We start from the raw sequence: 17,611 nt of genomic DNA on the forward strand, positions 1-17,611 counted from the left end.
ATTCTCAGAATCAGACAAGCAAGGGAATCAACATGAAGGTATTCATGTTGTGATTTATCTTAGACAAGAAAATGAGAGTAAAATGGAAGAGATGTCCAAAGCCAGAAGGAAGAGGAGATAATGTTAATGAAAAGAATCTTCCCCAAGCTCTAAAAAGCAGAAGGGATAAGAAAAAAAGTCAAAGGTTAATTTGTTCCCTATCCATGTGGAATAAAGTTAGGATTAATTGAGCTGTACACAGAATGGAGCACTTTATCACTCTGCTAGGCTAAGAGGTCACCTTAGCTAGCATCTTTCTGAACCCACATGAAACTCAGTAAAGAGCTAGGATATGCTCCTGGGCCGGGTCCTGGATTGGAGCAGATTCCTAAGGTCCAGGTTATGCCCACACTTCCCCCCTTCGAAGCCCTACTGAAGGCTCACCTCTTCCAGGAGGCCTTCCCAGACTAAGCCCCCCTTTACCTCTGCTCCCCCTTCCCTCCCCATCGCCCCGACTTGCTCCCTTTGCTCTATCCCCTTCCCCCTTCCACAGCCCTTGTGTATATATGTACATATTCATAATTCTATTTATTTATGTTAATGATGTGTATATATCTATAATTCCATTTATTGATTTTGATGCTACTGATGCCTATTTACTTGTTTTGATTCCTGTCTCCCCCCTGCTAGACTGTGAGCCCATTGTGGGCAGGGATTGTCTCTATTGGTTGCTGAATTGTACTTTCCAAGTGCTTAGTACAGTGCTCTGCACACAGTAAGCACCCAATAAATATGATTTATTGATTGAACGAATGAATAAAGGTCCAAGACGAGTAGAAAAAGCACAAGAATGGGAGTCAGGAGATCCAGGTTCTAGTCCCAGTTCTGCTGCTAGTCTGCGGCATGACCTCACAGTAAGACATCTCAGTCCCATCAGTAAAATGGAGATAAAATTTCCATATTTCCCTACGTTCTAAACTATGAGCCCGGTGTAGGGCAGAGCTATGGACAATCTGATTATCAATCAATCAAATTGTACTGAGTGCTTACTGTGTGCATAGCACTGTACTAAGGACTTGGGAGAGTACAATATAACAGTTAGTAGACATGTTCCCTGCCCCCAATGATCTTAGAATCTAGAAGAGTGATTATCTTGTATTAACTCAACACTAGCATAATGTTTGGCACATGGTAAGTGCTAAATACTACCATTAAATTATTATTATTGTTATTGACCATAATAACAGTAACTGACATTATCAATAGCAATATCTCAAAACCATTATAGTAATTGGAGCTTTTATACTTCCCTGAGTTCTGAGTGGAGCTTGGTTTCTTACATGAGAGAACATCAATCAGGACACTAGCCTGGGGGCTAGTGGTGAAGAAGCCCCATGACGATCCTGCTGGGAGTCCACTGGCAACCTCCCCTGGATTTGGATTTCCTTAGCGGGGAGGAGAGAAACACTTACCTTAGAGTAGTTCTAGAGGCTGAAACCTGTTCTTTACATATATCAAGATGGGAGGTTCCCAAATATCCCTGCAAAATCAATTCTCATTTTTCAACTCTGGTCCAGAAATCACTTCCACCCAGTTACCTGGAACAGTGACTCAACTTGAAAATATCACCAATTCCATCCAGACATTATTAAAGAGCTACTTAGATGCTACACTTTGAATCACTCTTCTAAAAAGGAGAAGCAGCTTAACCTAGTGGAAAGAGCACAGGTTTTGAGGGGCAGGAGACATGTTTCCATAACCTGCCTGCTGTGTGACCATGGATGACTCAGTTCTTCATCTATAAAATGGGATTCATTTCCTGTTCTCCTTCCTCCTTAGACTGTGAGTCTCATGTGGGACAGGGATTGTGCCTGACCTGATTATCTTGTATCTTCCCTAGTACTTAATAATGTTTGGCACATAGTACCTCCCATAACAAACACCACAATTAATATTAATATATTCCACCGAAGAATTCACCCCAGGCTCAGACAAGTGGCAAACTAGCCCTTGCTTTCCTGTTCAACTCACTTCTTAAGCATCCCACAATCCCACAGGACCGGGCTCTGAGCATCTAATGGATTCTGTGTTTGCTCTTTATTTTTCATCACCTACCAAGCCCCACTCCTGTAATGAATGAGCTTCCTATCATTTATCTAATGTACTTCACAACGTAGAAAATTCAAGCCATCAAATGGCACTTTCATGCATTAGCATGATAGGGCTAATGGAATAATTTGAATTGCCCTTCACTTTGAGAACTGGATGCACTGAGACTTGGCTCCTGAGTAGGAAAAGCTTTTTCCAGAGTCAATTCTTTAGCAGGTCATGCGCACCCTCTGTGAAGTACTCAGTTCAGTGCTCTGCTCACAGTTAGCGCTCAATAAATACGATTGACTGAAGTCCCCAAAGGCCAATCAGATGTAATGATTGACACTCCTAATGGAAAATTCCTCTCACTGGACATGCCAATATTTCTAGGGCCCATTTGGGGCTAGGAAATGATTTGGTGCTTCCACCTAAACTTCCCAAAAGCCAGATGTCTTGGATTGTCATTACCCACCCTCCTTCTCAGACAGACGAAGCACCTCTAGGATATTGTAGTTGAAGCCAGCCAGTCAATCTCATTTATTGAGCATGTACTGTGTGCACAGCACTGTATTAAGTGCTTGGGAGTTGAAGCCAACTTGTCCCGCGCTATTGAGCGGGTAGGGGATTTTACCCATATTCCTCCCCACCAAATGCTTACCTCCAGTCTGAGTCTCTGCGACATCATGCCTATGTCGACACTGACAAACACCACTCGTTTGGTTGTATTGGCTTCTGCTATGAGGAAAGCTCGACTGTAGAGTCTGGTGAGAAGGCCACCGGCCACCTGGCCAGACTTTGCATACCCCATCTGCAGAGAAGGAAGATAGCAAGAGAGCAACTGAGACGGATTCCCCTGCTGCTGACCTAGAGTCGTGTCTCCAGCTCTAGGACTCTGAAAGAATGGCTGTACCAAAAGCGGGCCTCCACTAAACAGTGTGGCAAACGAGAAATCATGGCCAACAAGATAGAGCGTGGGCCTGGGAGTCAGAAAGTCATGGGTTCTAATCCTGGCTCCACCACTTGTCTGCTGTGTGACCTTGGGCAAGTTACTTCACTGTACCTCAGTTACCTCATCTGAAAATGGGAATTGAGATTGTGAGCCGCATGGGAAACAGGGACTGCATCCAACTCAATTTGCTTGTTTCCACCCCAACACTTAGTACAGTGCCGGGCCCATAGTAAGCGCTTAACAAATACCATCATCATTATTGCTATTATTATTTTATTATTATTAGCATTTTATTAGCATTATTATTTATTGCTATTGTTTTAATGAGATGTACATCCCATTGATTCTATTTATTGCTATTGTTTTTGTCTGTCCCCCCCGATTAGACTGTAAGCCCATCAATGGGCAGGGACTGTCTCTATCTGTTGCCGATTTGTACATTCCAAGTGCTTAGTACAGTGTGCTGCACATAGTAAGCGCTCAATAAATACTATTGAATGAATGGCCCAACTGCAGAGCCGACTAATATTGCTCTTCAGCCATAATGGATTTGCCTTTCACATCTAAATCAAAACCTTGAGGGAAAGGTGGCAGTAGCATACTGTTGTTGTTTCTCTGCAAGCCTGATTAAGGTCCTCTATAGGCTAATGAATAGAAACATCTCCTCCAATCTTATTTGTGAATTTCAATTCATAATGAATGGGAAAAAAGGGGACAAAAGAGAAAATAGCACCATGTACTGCAAACATTAAGCATAGCAATCCAATAAAGTACATCTTTTTTTTTAAATCTACAATGAGGCTGGGAGTTTGGGTCCCACACTGGCATTTTTAGAGAAGCAGCATGGTTCAGTCAATGGAGCTTGCGTCTGGGACCTGGATTCATTCATTTATTCAATCGTATTTACTGAACGCTTGCCATGTTCAGAGCACTATATTAAGAATTTGGGAGATTACAGTACAGCGATAAACAGACACATTCCCTACCCACGATGAGCTAACAGTCTTTGGGGGGGAGACAGACATTAATATAAATAAATACTTTACAGATATATATATAAGTGCTGTGGGGCTGGGAGCAGGGATGAACAAAGGGATTAGGACCACGCAGAAGGGAGTGGGAGAAGATATCTCCTGCAATAGGCCTTCCCAGACTAAGCCCTCTTTCCTCTGCTCCCATTCCCCTCTGCATCACCCTGACTTGCTCCCTTGGTTCATCCCTGCTCCCAGCTCCACAGAATTTATGCACATATCTGTAATTTATTTATTTGCATTGATGTCTGTCTCCTTTCCTCTAGACTTTAAGCTTGTTGTGATTAGATAATGAATCTGTTTATTGTTGCATTGTATTCTCCCAAGCATTTAGTACAGTGCTCTGCACACAGTAAGAGCTCAATATATATGATTGTCAATGAATGAATGAATGAATAAATGAAAGGAAAAGGGGGCTTAGTTCGGGAAGGCCTCTTGGAAGAAATGTGCCTTCAATAAGACTTTGAAGGTGGTGAGAGTAATTGCCTATCAGATTTAAGGAGGGAGGGCATTCTAGGCCAGAGGCAGAATGTGGGCGAGGGGTCGGCGGCGAGATAAACGAGATCGAGGCACAGTGAGAAGGTGAGCATTAGAGGAACAAAGTGGGTAGGCTGGGTTGTGGACAAGAGTAGGAAGGTGAGGTAGGAGAGGACAAGGTGGTGGAGTGCTTTAAAGCCAATGGTGAAGAGTTTTTGTTTGATGCAGAAGTGGATGGGCACCCACTGGAATTTTTTGAGGAGTGGGGAAATGTGTTGCAAACATTTTGCTCTGACAAGTGTCTGCTGTGTGACAGTGGGCAAGGCACTTCACTTCTCAGTCACCGTATCTGGAAAAATAAGGATTAAAACTGTGAGCCCTATATGGGACAGGGCCTGTGTCCAACCGGATTTGCTTGTATCCATCCTAGCACTTAGTATGATGCCTGGCATATAGTAAGCACTTAACAAATACTGTAACTATTATTATTTTAGCTACACACGCACTCATTGGTGAACTTCACCATTGGTGGTATTTTCTTTGTAAATGAAGGGCAAATTTACCTAAATTAGATTCATTCTTCTTAGTCGCTAATGGAACTGAAACAAAAAGATAGGGACTGTCTCTGTCACCTGGCTTTCCTTAACCAATTTTTTAACGGTATTTGTTAAGCACTTATTAAATGTCAGGCACTGTTCTAAGCACTGGGGCAAATACAAGTGAATTAAGTTGGACACATTACCTGTCCCGCAGGGGGCTCAGAGTCTAAGTAGGAGGGAGAACCAGAGAAATGAGGCACAGAGAAGTTAAGTGACTTGTCCAAGGTCACACAGCAGCATTCAGCAGAGCCAAGACTAGAACGCAAGTCCTCTGACTCCTCTAGCGCTTAGAACAGTGCTTGGCACATAGTAAGTGCTTAACAAATACCATTATCTTCATCATGACCAAGGCCCGTGCTCCTTCCACTAGGCCACTCTGCTTCTCAATTTCATAGCGATATCAGGAGACCTGTATTCTAGCTCCAGATCCACAAATGGTCAGCTGTGTGACCTTGGTTAAGTCTCTTAACCCATCTGTGGCTCAGTTTTGTCATCTGCAAAATGGAGCTAAAATAATCTCTTCTTCCATCCCCTTGGATTCTGAGCCCCATATGGGACAGGAATCATGTCTGATCTCATCATCTCATATCTACCCTAGCACTGGGCTTTGGCACATTACCAAGCACTTCATTAAAATCAGTATTATTATTGTTATTTTTATTATTCCTGCATCTATTATTCTTGTTCTTATTATTAGAGATCCCTCATGATTTTCCTGGCCTAAATTTTCCCCTAACTTCCACCCTGATCCCTGGCCCTACTACGAATGAGGTTGATTTTTGGAAATTTCATGATTTGAATGCTTCCCCATCTAGTTTTTCAGCATTTAATTTTAGACAGTGTGACACTCCTCCAATTACCTTCTGATTACCCACTCTTTTCAAAGGAAGGGGTGGTAACAGAGAAGGCCATGTTAGGGTCATAAAACTCCTCACAAAAATATCTCACCTTGGATTTTAGTGTGTCGTGTCTTCAGTCAGATGACTCCTTCCACTCCAGATCTCCCACCTGCCATCCCAGACACCCTGATTGTGGGTCTCTATTCCCCCTCCCCCCCCCCCCCCCCGCCAGCAAGAGGTGGCACTCTGCTCTGTGCAACCTCTGGAATCACAGTGTAAGGTTAGGGTGAGGGGAGAACACAACTCACTCACTTACTATGTGCCAAGCACTCCTCTAAACACTGGGCTAGATACAAGGTAATCTGGTTGTCCCAAGTGGGGCTCACAGTCTTCATCCCCATTTTACAGATGAGGTAATTAAGGCACAGAGAAGTCAAGTGGCTTGCCCTAGGTCACACAGCGGACAAGTGGTGGAGCCGGGATTAGAACCCAAGTCCTCTGACTCCCAAGTCCATGATCTTTCCACTAAGCCATGTCCACCTCCTTCGCTATTATGCTTGAGCCACTGAACGCTGCTGGTAGAAATCTAAACATCAGGCCAACTTTTTCCACTTCAAGTTTGTCCTTTCTTTCCTTAACTCTGCCTGGCAAAACTATTTCTCTTCCCTTATTGACACCTATGCCCAACAGTCTCACCAGTTGTTCCACACATTTAACTCCTTCCTCAGGCCCCCTGTTCCCCCACAACTCCAACCTCAATCCCACGCCTCCAGTGATCTGGCCATCTACTTCATTAAGAAAATTACCACCATCAGGTGTGAGCTCCCCCAAATCACAGCTCCCACTCCTCCAGCCCCCCTCTTCTCGGCCCCCTTGTCAACTTTCCCATCTTTTCCAGCAGTATCTCCAGAGGAGATCTTCTGCCTCCCTTCATGTGCCACTCCCTTTACAAGCACATCAGTCTGCATTCCTTCACACCTTATAAAATCTCTCACCCTTTCCCTCCTTCCCTCCCTAATTACCATCTTCAACCACTCACACTCCATTGTCTTCTTCCCCACAGCCTTCAAACATGACCATGTCTCCCCCATCCCACCGCCCCACCAGTTATCGCCCCATCTCCCTCCTATGCTTCCTCTCCATACTCCTATAGTGAGTCATCTACACTCACTGCTTCAAATTCCTCTCCTCCAATTCTCTCCTGGACCCCTTCCAATCTGGTTTCCATCCCCATCACTTCACTGAAACTCCCCTCTCAAAGGTCACCAATGACCTCCTTCTTGCCAAATTCAATGGCTCCTACTCCATCCTAATCCTCCTCGACTCCTCAGCTGCCTTTGACACTGTGGACCATCCCCTTCTCCTCAACACTTTATCCAGCCTTGGCTTCACTGACTCCATCCTCTCCTGGTTCTCCTTTTATCTCTCTGGCCATTCATTCTCATTCTCCGTGGGATCCTCCTCCCCCTCCCATCACCTTACTGTAGGGGTCCCTCAAAGTTCAATTCTTGGTCCCCTTCTATTCTCCATCTACACTCACTCCCTTGGAGAACTCATTCACTCCCACGACTTCAACTATTATCTCTATGCGGATGACACCCAAATCTATATCGCCTCCCTATTCTTCCTCCTCCCTCCAGGCTCGTATCTCCTCCTGCCTTCAGGACGTCTCTATTTTGTTATCCCCCCGCCACCTCAAACTCAACAGGTCCAAGACTGAGCTCCTTATCTTCCCTCCCAAACCCTGTCCTCTTCCAGATTTTCCCATCAGTGTAGACCAACCTTCCCGTCTCACAAGCCTGTAACCTTGGTGTCATCCTTGACTTCGCTGTCTCATTCACCCCACCTATCCAATCCATCACCAAATCCTGACAGTCTCACCTTCACAACATCGCCATGATCCACCCTTTCCTCTCCATCTAAACCGCTACCACGTTAGTACAGTCACTCATCCTAACCTGACAGCATTACTGTATCAGCCTCCTTTCTGACCTCCCAACCTCCTGCCTCTCCCCACTTCAGTCCATATTTCACTGTGCTGCTCTGATTATCTTTCTACAGAAATATTTTGGGCATGTTACCCTCCTCCTCAAAAATCTCCAGTTTCAAACAAAAACTCCTCATTATTGGCTTTAAAGCTCTCCATCACCTTGCCCATTCTTACCTCACCTTCCTTCTCTCCTCCTACAGCCCAGCCCTCACACCCAGCTCCTCTGGTGTCAACCTTCTCACTGTGCCTTGATCTCACCTGTATCGCCACCTACCCCGGCCCACATCCTACCTCTGGCCTGGAACGCCCTCCCTCCTCAAATCCACCAAACAATCACTCTACCCCCCTTCAAAGCCCTTCAAAGCCCTACTGAAGGCATACCACCTCCAAGAGGCCTTCCCAGATTAAGCCCCCTTTTCCTCAGCTCCCCTTCCCTTCTGCGTCACCTTGACTCTCTCCTTTGTTCCCCTCCCCCAGAGAATTTGTGTATATATATATATACCTATAATTCCATTTATATTGATGCCTGTTTACTTGATTTGATGTCTGTCATCCCCACCCCCCAAGATTGTAAGCCCGTTTTGGACAGAGATTGTCTCTCTTTATTGCTGTTCTGTACTTTCCAAGCACTTTGCTCTGCACACAATAAGCGCTCAAAAAATGTGATTGAAGGAATGAATGGGAGAAGGAATATGATCAAAAAACATACTCACCTTCTACTCAGGATAGGAACTCTGGAGTGCGTGTGTGGGGGAGAGAAGAGGTGTATCACCATAGCTACTCAGCAGTAATGGCAGAGGAAGAAACAGTGATGAATAAAATGTCTGTCTTCTTCACATGCGTAATTGAAGTGAGCTGAATTAGGTTATTCACAGTGATAGCCAGTAAATAGAAAAGATGGGAAGGAAAGGCAGTATGGTAGTACATATCACTATATATAAAATACTGGAAGCTAGGGATACCATCAGTCCATCTGAGCATCCTCAGTGTGCTGAGCTACCGAGACGATGCAGAGCTCGAAATGGAGGCAGACAAAAATAAACACAGAGAAGGAGCCATAAGGCATGGAGAGAAACCTAGGCAAAGAAAGACTCACAGATACAAAAAAGTAAGAATAATCATGAGAATGTCTAACTGGTGGTGGGGAGAGGTTAGGTAGGTGGGAGCCATAGGAAAAAGAATGGATCATAAAGTGAGTGAGACAGTGGGGGTGTATTAGAAACTTCAGTCATTTTTTAAAGTGAACTACTTCACAGTTATCAGCTCATAGAAATAAACATTGGAAAAAATATGTCAAATTACAATCTACACAGGAACTTGCGATATTCCTACCAAAGGAATATCTGCCAGGGGTCCAGTGCAATCAGCTCGTCCAACACCAATATGGTAGCCACTGAAGTTCTGAAACACGGGAGGATCCTGGGAGCTGGTGCTGATGGTGGTTGAAGGAATCTTGGAGGTGGGTGCTGGAGAAGTGTGGGACGGTTCTAGAAGCAGAATAAGATGTTGGAGAGAACATCAATGCGGTGACCATCCAAGAATGCTTAAAGTGACCCATATGGTCTGTGGATTGATTGCACCAGACAGGTGATAGGATTCAAGAGGAAAACCACCTGAAGAATAATGATATTTGTGTTGCCAGGTGAGCAGTTTCTCTGATCAACCATCTTTGAATTCATAAAGGAAGCAAGGGTTTTGCCTAGATTTTAGTTTTTCCCTCTTTAGGTAGAGAAGAGCGGGGTTGGACAAAGGAGGTCAGTCCTGGCTGGCTTTCAAGCCCACCCCCGCAGTTCCCAGTTAAGTGCTATTCCAAGGGCCCAGGACTTCAAGTGTGGACCTTTAGGTCTGGAAATATGGACACTCTTAAAAAAAAAAAGACCAGGGGCTTCCTGTGGGGGCAGACAGGGCCTGGTAGCCCTGGCAGGTACACAGCCAAGATGGGCCAGTTAACCCAGGGTTAGCAACCATCACTATTGACAAACTGGCAGAAGCAGTAGAGGCCGGCCGAGAGAGAAGCATCCTTCCCTGGACCTCGTCTCTGCCAAGGACCCAGTTGGGAGCAAGAGAGGAGGCTGCTCCAGAGGAGGCAGTAGCAGAAGAAGCAGGCCAGGGCTTCCGCTCTCCCTGCTCTTCCCCTTCTCTGTACCTCTTTCCCTCTTGTCCATCTGCCCATCTTTCCCCTCTCCCCACTTTTTACTCTTTCTCCCTTTTGCTCGGTTCCTCCTCCTTTTCTTCCTCTCCACTTCCCTCTCTCTGGGCACATCCACTATCTCAGGCCCCACCTAAAGAAACAGGTTTTGGATCACCAACCCTCAGAGGGAAGATAACTAAAGTTCAGAGGCAAATTGCTCTGTTAATGAGTGTACAAGTCGCCGCTGATACTCTCATTATGTTCCGCTCCAGAGGCCAAGGTGTTTAGGCACAGTGAGCATTTCTGACCCCAAGGAATGGAAGTTTGTGGAAAGGGGAATTCCAGGACGAGAGTCCCTAAATCTATAACAGTCTGCAGCCCCTCATCTTCTTCCTTTGGGCCATGCTCATTCAGTTCCATTTAATTCAGCAGGAGGTCTGTCCATCCATCAATAATCAATCAATCAATCAATGGTAATTGTGAGTACTCACTAGGTGCAGAGCATTGTAGCATGGCTTAATGGAAAGAGCATGGCTTGGGAGTCACAGGTTGTGGGTTCTAACCCCGACTCTGCCACTTGTCGGCTGTGTGACTTTGGGCAAATCACTTAACTTCTCTGTGCCTCAGTTACCTCATTTGTAAAATGGGGATTAAGACTGTGAGCCCCACGTGGGACAACCTAATTACCTTGTACTACACCAGTACTTAGAATGGTGCTTGACACATAGTAAGCGCTTAACAATACCATCATCATTATTATTATTGCACAAAGCGCTTGGAGAGTATGATAGAACAGTCTCTAGAAGCATTCCCTGCCCACGGGGAGCTTCCAGCCCCATGAGGATGAGGTATGTCCAGTTATCACACTCCCTACTAGGACCGTGGTTATGTCTGAACCCCAAGACCGGCACATCGAACGAGAGCAACTTGCCTGATTTGCTTTCAGTTGTCCCGCTGGTGATGAAGAGGAGGCTCAGAAGGGCCACAGTGACAGCCGTCATCATCACTAGGAGAAAGATTAACATAATTTCCAACGTGGAGAACGTACGCTTGGCCATTGGGAATGCAAGCTGAAACAGAAGGAGAAAGAGAATAATTTATCTATCAGGGAATGAACAGGAGAAATTGAGTCCTAAATCAATCAATCAATGGTATTTATTGAGTGCTTACTATAATAATAATAATAATGGCATTTGTTAAGCTTTTACAATGTGCAAAGCACTGTTGCAGAACACTGTATTAAGCACCTGGGAGAGTGCAACACAACAGAATTACCAAACACGTTCTCTGCCCATAATGACCTTAGGGTGGACTAATGTGAAAATCTACTTACTCTAAATCCCCTTTTCACTAGAGGTTGACTGGAACAAGTGACTGAGTAATCTTAGAGTGACCACAAATCCCTACCTTCTTCAACTTGTCACATAACTTGGACATTCGATCAATTGGTATTGTTGAGCACTTATTGTGTAAGGAGCACTGTATTAAATGCTTGGGAGAGTGCAGTAAACTTAGTAGACATGATCCCTGCCCACAGGGAGCTTACAGTCTAGTGGATCTGGAAGCTGCTTAAGCTGGTGGGGACCCCAGGCTAAAGGTGTCAAGATCCCCATTTCAGGGAAAGGGACCACAGTGGTGCCAACTCACTCCTTCTGCCCCAAAATGGTGGTTCCTCTTTATGGTATCTGTTAAGCACTTACTATGTGCCAGGCACTGTACCAACTGCTGGGATGGATCAGGATGTGCACGGTCCCTATCCCACATGGGGCTCACAGTCTTAATCCCCACTTTACAAATGAGGTTACTGAGGCACAGAGAAGTGAAATGACAACCAAGGTCAAACAAGTGGTTAGACAAGTTGCAGAGCCAGTATTAGAACCCAAGTCCTTCTGCCTTCCAGGTCCTTGCTCTATCCACTAATAATAATGTTGGTATTTGTTAAGCGCTTACTATGTGCCGAGCACTGTTCTAAGCGCTGGGGTAGACATAGGGGAATCAGGTTGTCCCACGTGGGGCTCACAGTCTTAATCCCCATTTTACAGATGAGGGAACTGAGGCACAGAGAAGTTAAGTGACTTGCCCACAGTCACACAGCTGACAAGTGGCAGAGCTGGGATTCGAACTCATGAGCCCTGACTCCAAAGCCCGTGCTCTTTCCAATGAGCCATGCTGCTTCTCCTGACCTACACAGACCCAGACAGCTCACCTTTTCTCCATGGCAGTAGCGTTTTCTACATCAGTGGAAAGGGCTTAATCTTAAGAGGATGGGACATTCTAAAGGGTGGAGGCTGACTCTGTCTATCCTCCCATCAGGGTGTCTATCCAATGCCTTTCAGGACAAAAAGTCGGGAGAGTTTTCAGTAGTTACTCAAAATGAAAATAACAAAAGGCCTTCTGGATCAGACACTGTGCAAGAATCCTTTCCAAGGGAGCACCACGGGCTGCACCCTCAACCTGGCAGAGCATTAAAGTTGCCTCTGTGTAGGCGGCCCTCAGGAGAGAGGTGGGATCCCCTCAGCTCTATTTCCTGAAATCAAGCCTGAAGTACTGGGCTGAGTTGCCCAGAGGCCAGGGCCCTAAACTGTAGATGTGTTAAACTGTGTAGCTCAGTGAGGCAGACATGGGGGTCCCAGAAAATTTGGGGAGTCACTCGCCTAGCCCCCGCCGCCACCCCCACCCCAGGCCCACCTCACCACCTTGATTTCCTACTACCAGCCAGCCACTCACTTCACTCCTCTAATGCCAACCTATTCACCGTATATTGATCTAGTCTCTTTCACCTTCCACCCCTCGCCCACATCCTGCCTCTGGTCTCGATTGTCCTCGCTCTTCATATGAGACAGAGGATAAATTCTCCCCACATACCAAATCTAATTAAAAACACATCTCCTCCAAGAAGCTTTCCCCAGCTAAGTGCTCATTTCTTCTTATCCCACTCTCCTTTCTGTATCGCCCTTGCCCTTGGACTTTATCCATCCCCTCCGGGCTGCCCCCATCCAGACCCATGGCACTTATGTACATATCCATAATTTATTTATTTCTAATAATATCTGTCTCCCCCCTCAACCTTGACTCACTGTGGGCAGAGAATATGTCTACCAATTATGTTATATTGCACACTTCAAAATGCTTAGTACAGTGCTCTGCACACAGAAAGCACTCAATAAATACAACTGACTGGTTGATTGATTGGTCATCATGGCAACATGAGGATCTCTAAAACTGTCACCAGGAAACATGGCCCAGTTCCAGTAGGCTCCTAAGGTCACCTCAGTGGTGTGTTTTTGAGGCCTGCTGCTATATTCCATACCAACCTAAGAGGCCAGTGCCAGCTAGGGCTGCTCTCTACTGAGAAAGGAGAGCATATAGGGGTGTGTCCTGAGACTAAAACACCTCCTCAAAGACTGGAAATGTGCTTGGTATGGTTTCCAGTTTAATTGCCAATGTACCAGTGTGAGAACATGAAGCAGCATAGCCTAGTAAAAAGGGCATATGCCTGGGAGTCAGAAGACATGTGTTCTAATTCCAGCTCCTCCCCTTGTTTGCTGTGTGACCTTGGACAAGTCTATTATATTCTCTGTTCCTCAGTTACCTCATATGTAAAATGGGGATTAAGATTGTGAGCCTCATGAGGAACATGGACTGTGTTCAACCTGATTATCTCGTAGATACCACAGCAGTTAGTATACCGCCTAGCCCAAAGTAAAACTTAACCAATACCATTTAAAAAACAAAAAAGCTCTGAGATGGCCCAGGGACTAGAGTTGGAGAGAGAGCTGGGCCCCACTTTTCCCTCCCTTCTCTCCATCCTCTTGGCACACCTTTAGCTGGCCAGCTAAATTGGGCTACATACTGGTTGGCTCACTATTAAGCTTCTCTTATGCCATCAAGTCATCTCCCACCCATAGCGACACTGCAGACACATCTCTCCCAGAATGCCCCACCTCCAACTGCATTCATTCTGGTAGTTTATCCATAGAGTTTTCTTGGTCACAGTAAGGAAGTGCTTTACCACTGTCACCGTCCGTGCAGTAAACTAGAGTCTCTGCCCTCTACTCTCTCCCATGCCACTGCTGTCCAGCACAAGTGAGTTTGTATCAGATTGCCTTCCATTCACTAGCCACTGGCCAAGCTAGGAATGGAATGGATATGCCTCTGCTTGTCTCTCCCTCCCGTAGTCAAGACTGGTAGAGTACTGGTAACTCTCCAGGTGCGACCCTGAGAAGGACTTTTAAACTAGGCTATACCAATTGGCCGGGTGCTAAACCAGGTAACATCAGTTGGCTTGCTGCTCAATCAACGTACGTGGATTGACTGGCTGCCAAGTCAGCCTACACAGATTGGCCAAGTACTAGTATATTCTACTACCTAGGGATTCAGGTCATTATTCAGTGAGACAAGAAGTTTACAGTACTGCCAAGCCAAGGTAACAATCTTTAGTAATAATAATTTTGGTGTTAAACACTTGCTATGTGCCAAGCACTGTGATCAGTGCCAAGGTAGATATACTACAATTAGCTCAGATGCAATCCCTGTATCACATGGGGCTCAGAGTCTAAAGGGGAAGGAGAACAGAATTTAAGATCTCTATCCTGCAGATGAGGAAACTGAAGCACAAAAACGTTAAGCCAAGGACACAGAGTGGGCAAGCCAGGATTAGAACCCAGAGTCCTGCGCTCTTTCCATTAGACTATGCAGTTTCCATAGGATTTTGCAGGAAGGAATGTTGGGTGCATTTAAATCTTCTGAAACTAAACATTACAATCCTACCCTGCTTTGAGGGGGGTAGGGGGGAACAAGGTTAGATTAAACCTGTTAGAATGAAGCAGCTGCTCTGGGCTTCACCGCTCTGCAGGTCTTAGTAGACTGCTGCTCAGATGCACCAGGGTGGATTGCAACAGAAGAACCACTGTGGAAAGCCCTTTCGCTTCCATTACTTCCTTCAACTGTATCTAAGCCAAGGAGACAATTGGAGCCAGATAGGAAAGCAGCCAGCTGAAGCCAAGGAAACTTTGCCATTCAAACACCTCCCACTAAGTCTAAAGCCTTTTACCAGGACACCCCAGTAGGAATTTCAGATCCAATCTCCAGAAATAACCTGCTCCAGTCCACCGTTAATCCAGCCCTGGATGGGGAGGAGAAGTGGATTAGTTGAAGTTTAGTGAGTCTGGGAATTTTAATCTGTAGCTTTGATCATTTCCAAAAGCCAGCCAGGCCGGTAGCCCCTGCCCTCTCTATGGAATCTAGAATATCCCCTCCAAAGCCACAGCCTTCGTTCAACCTTCCTGCTGGCAGGGAGGAGACTTGCCATATTTAAGAGAGGCAATTAAAAATGGAGACGCGACAGCTGGTAAACACTCAAAGAATCCTGTGCAAGATATTTGTAGCTTTGGGATGAAAATGGCATCATCACAAGAGGCCATTTATCAAACTGACATGTTACAAGAAATGCTTTCACTGTGTCTCTCTTCTAAATGGTCCACCATTCCCAAGATCCTCAGATAGAAAAGAATGGGGAGAGAGAGCATCACAGTAGCTACTATGTATTGAAATATAGTCCTTCTGTCCAGCTACATCTATCATAATCACCATTTCAAAGAGAAGCAGCGTGGCCTAGTGAAAAAGAGCATGGGCCTGGCAGTCAGAGGACCTGGGTTCTAATCCCAGCTCTGCCAGTTGCTTGCTGTGTGACCTTGGGCAAGTCTCTTTACTTCTTGGTGCCTCGATTTCCACAACTGTAAAATTCAATAGGATTGAAAACCTATTCTTCCTCCAACTGAGACTGAGAGATCCACGTTGGACAGGGACTGTGACAGACCTAATTAACTTGTTACCTACCCCAGGGCTTAGAAAAGGTGTTTGAGACACATGGTAAGAGCTTAACAAATACCACAAAAAGCACATTTCATTTTATGGCTCTAATTACAGCTAATGTACTCTTCTCCTTTTCCCACCACTCTAACCAGCCCCACCATCCCTATATCTTCCTTAAAGTTTTCACCACAATTACTATGAACTGCTTTGGGGTGGTGGATCAGTCCGAACTCTGTTACCAATTCAGGACTGACTCAGTGTCTTCCTGAAAGGAATCCCCACTCACCCACCAAAAAAATCTCACCTCATTTCTGAAAGGAGTCCTCTTCCCAGCTGGCAGAGACTTCTTCCCTCCCAACAATTGAGAGGGGATGGCAAGGGAGGGGAGAAGGAAAGATGGGAGACTAATAGCTAATTGTCCTACATCCAAATCTCTTCTGCTCTTTCTTTCCCAAATTTCCAGTTTCTCAGGAAGGTCAGCTAGAGTACAGTCCCCATCACGAAACTGAATCTTTGAGTATACTGAAAGATAAGAGCTAATGGCAGGATCTTTCCCCAAGTTCTTTCTCGAGCTTAATAACCATGTCCTAGTCACACACCTAGAAACCCTCCCCACTCTGAATTCCTTACCTGATTGTACAGTTAATAGGCTCTGAGAAGTGGAAATGATCCGACTAGAAACTCTTCAGCTTCGTTCATTCCACAGGCACTCGAAGTTCCAGGCTGAAAATCTCAAGAGGGACAGGATTTTCACAAATGAATTAGCAATTTACTGCAAGGTTGTTACTATCTTGAACCTGGGAACCTGAACCACAGAAGTGATAAGAATGTGCTGATAATGTTGAGCTAGTGTGGGCTGCGCTCTCTGTTTGGTCACTTTGTTACCCAGAATCTTTAGGTCCAAAGCTTATTTCAAGCTCAGACATTTCCTGTTTGTGTGGCAACTAAGTTTCAGTGGAGAGGCAAGGCAGAAACTCCATGACTTGCTTTCTGGGATTACATTTGTCAGGCCACCTGGACACCTTCCCTGAAGGACAGGGAGATAGTAAGAGTATAGGAGATAGTAAAAGTATGTTTGGACTCATCCATTTTTGCAAAGTCAACAAAACTTCTTAAAGAAAAACATATAAGCAACTGCAGCATTATCCTGGGATTCATTTCATTTAATTAATTCATTAAGTTGTCATGTATTAAGCTATTTCATCCAGATGTGTGTGTCCCATCCTCCTATATCCTTATTCTGCCCTCTGCTCCCACTATCTAAAAGTAATTTTTGTCAGTCTTCACCATTAAATTATAAGCTATGTGAGGGGAGTGAATATGAGTCACACTACAGTAGTAGTCTTCAGAGTAGTATGATTCTCCACACTCAGAAGGTGCCCAATAAGTATCTTTGATTAATTGATTTCATGTCTGGTTTAGCTCTTGGAGAGATTTTTTTTCGATGAAGGTGAAAGATTTGCCTCCTTCAGCCATATCACCCTACCAGTAGCCTAGACAAGACTGAAGTCCTCCTGCTGCTTTTTGTATCACCCCAGTAATTTGTTTATTTCTAAAGCTGGGGTTATTTAGAATTTGCAATGTACCAGGAGATGGGTCATTAACTGCATAGGCAACCTCTAATGGAGCCCTTAGAAATAGAAAGACACCACTGCATCCTCTCAAGCTGGTTTTAAGTGTCTGGAGGTGCCTTCTGGTTCAAGTCGGAAGC

General features: G+C 45.2%; 1 protein-coding gene and 1 non-coding gene across 2 annotated transcripts in view; both read right to left on the reverse strand.

The window, feature by feature from the left end:
* Positions 1 to 17,611, reverse strand: part of LOC100075060 (putative neutral ceramidase C) — an 84,752-nt gene that overhangs the window by 50,111 nt on the left and 17,030 nt on the right. Inside the window, exons 2-5 of the mRNA XM_029059291.2 lie at positions 16,531 to 16,623; positions 11,018 to 11,156; positions 9,288 to 9,442; positions 2,729 to 2,878 (exon numbers count right to left, since the gene is read on the reverse strand). Coding sequence (XP_028915124.1) covers positions 2,729 to 2,878; positions 9,288 to 9,442; positions 11,018 to 11,144 — 432 coding nt within the window. The 5' untranslated portion in view covers positions 11,145 to 11,156; positions 16,531 to 16,623. The remainder of the gene's footprint in view (positions 1 to 2,728; positions 2,879 to 9,287; positions 9,443 to 11,017; positions 11,157 to 16,530; positions 16,624 to 17,611) is intronic.
* LOC114810622 lies at positions 14,177 to 14,314 on the reverse strand. Its single transcript, XR_003758318.1, has one exon. It is a non-coding gene; the product is annotated as a small nucleolar RNA SNORA7 (small nucleolar RNA).

This window comes from Ornithorhynchus anatinus, chromosome 3, assembly GCF_004115215.2.
Source record: "Ornithorhynchus anatinus isolate Pmale09 chromosome 3, mOrnAna1.pri.v4, whole genome shotgun sequence".
In the NCBI taxonomy this organism is placed as follows: domain Eukaryota; kingdom Metazoa; phylum Chordata; class Mammalia; order Monotremata; family Ornithorhynchidae; genus Ornithorhynchus; species Ornithorhynchus anatinus.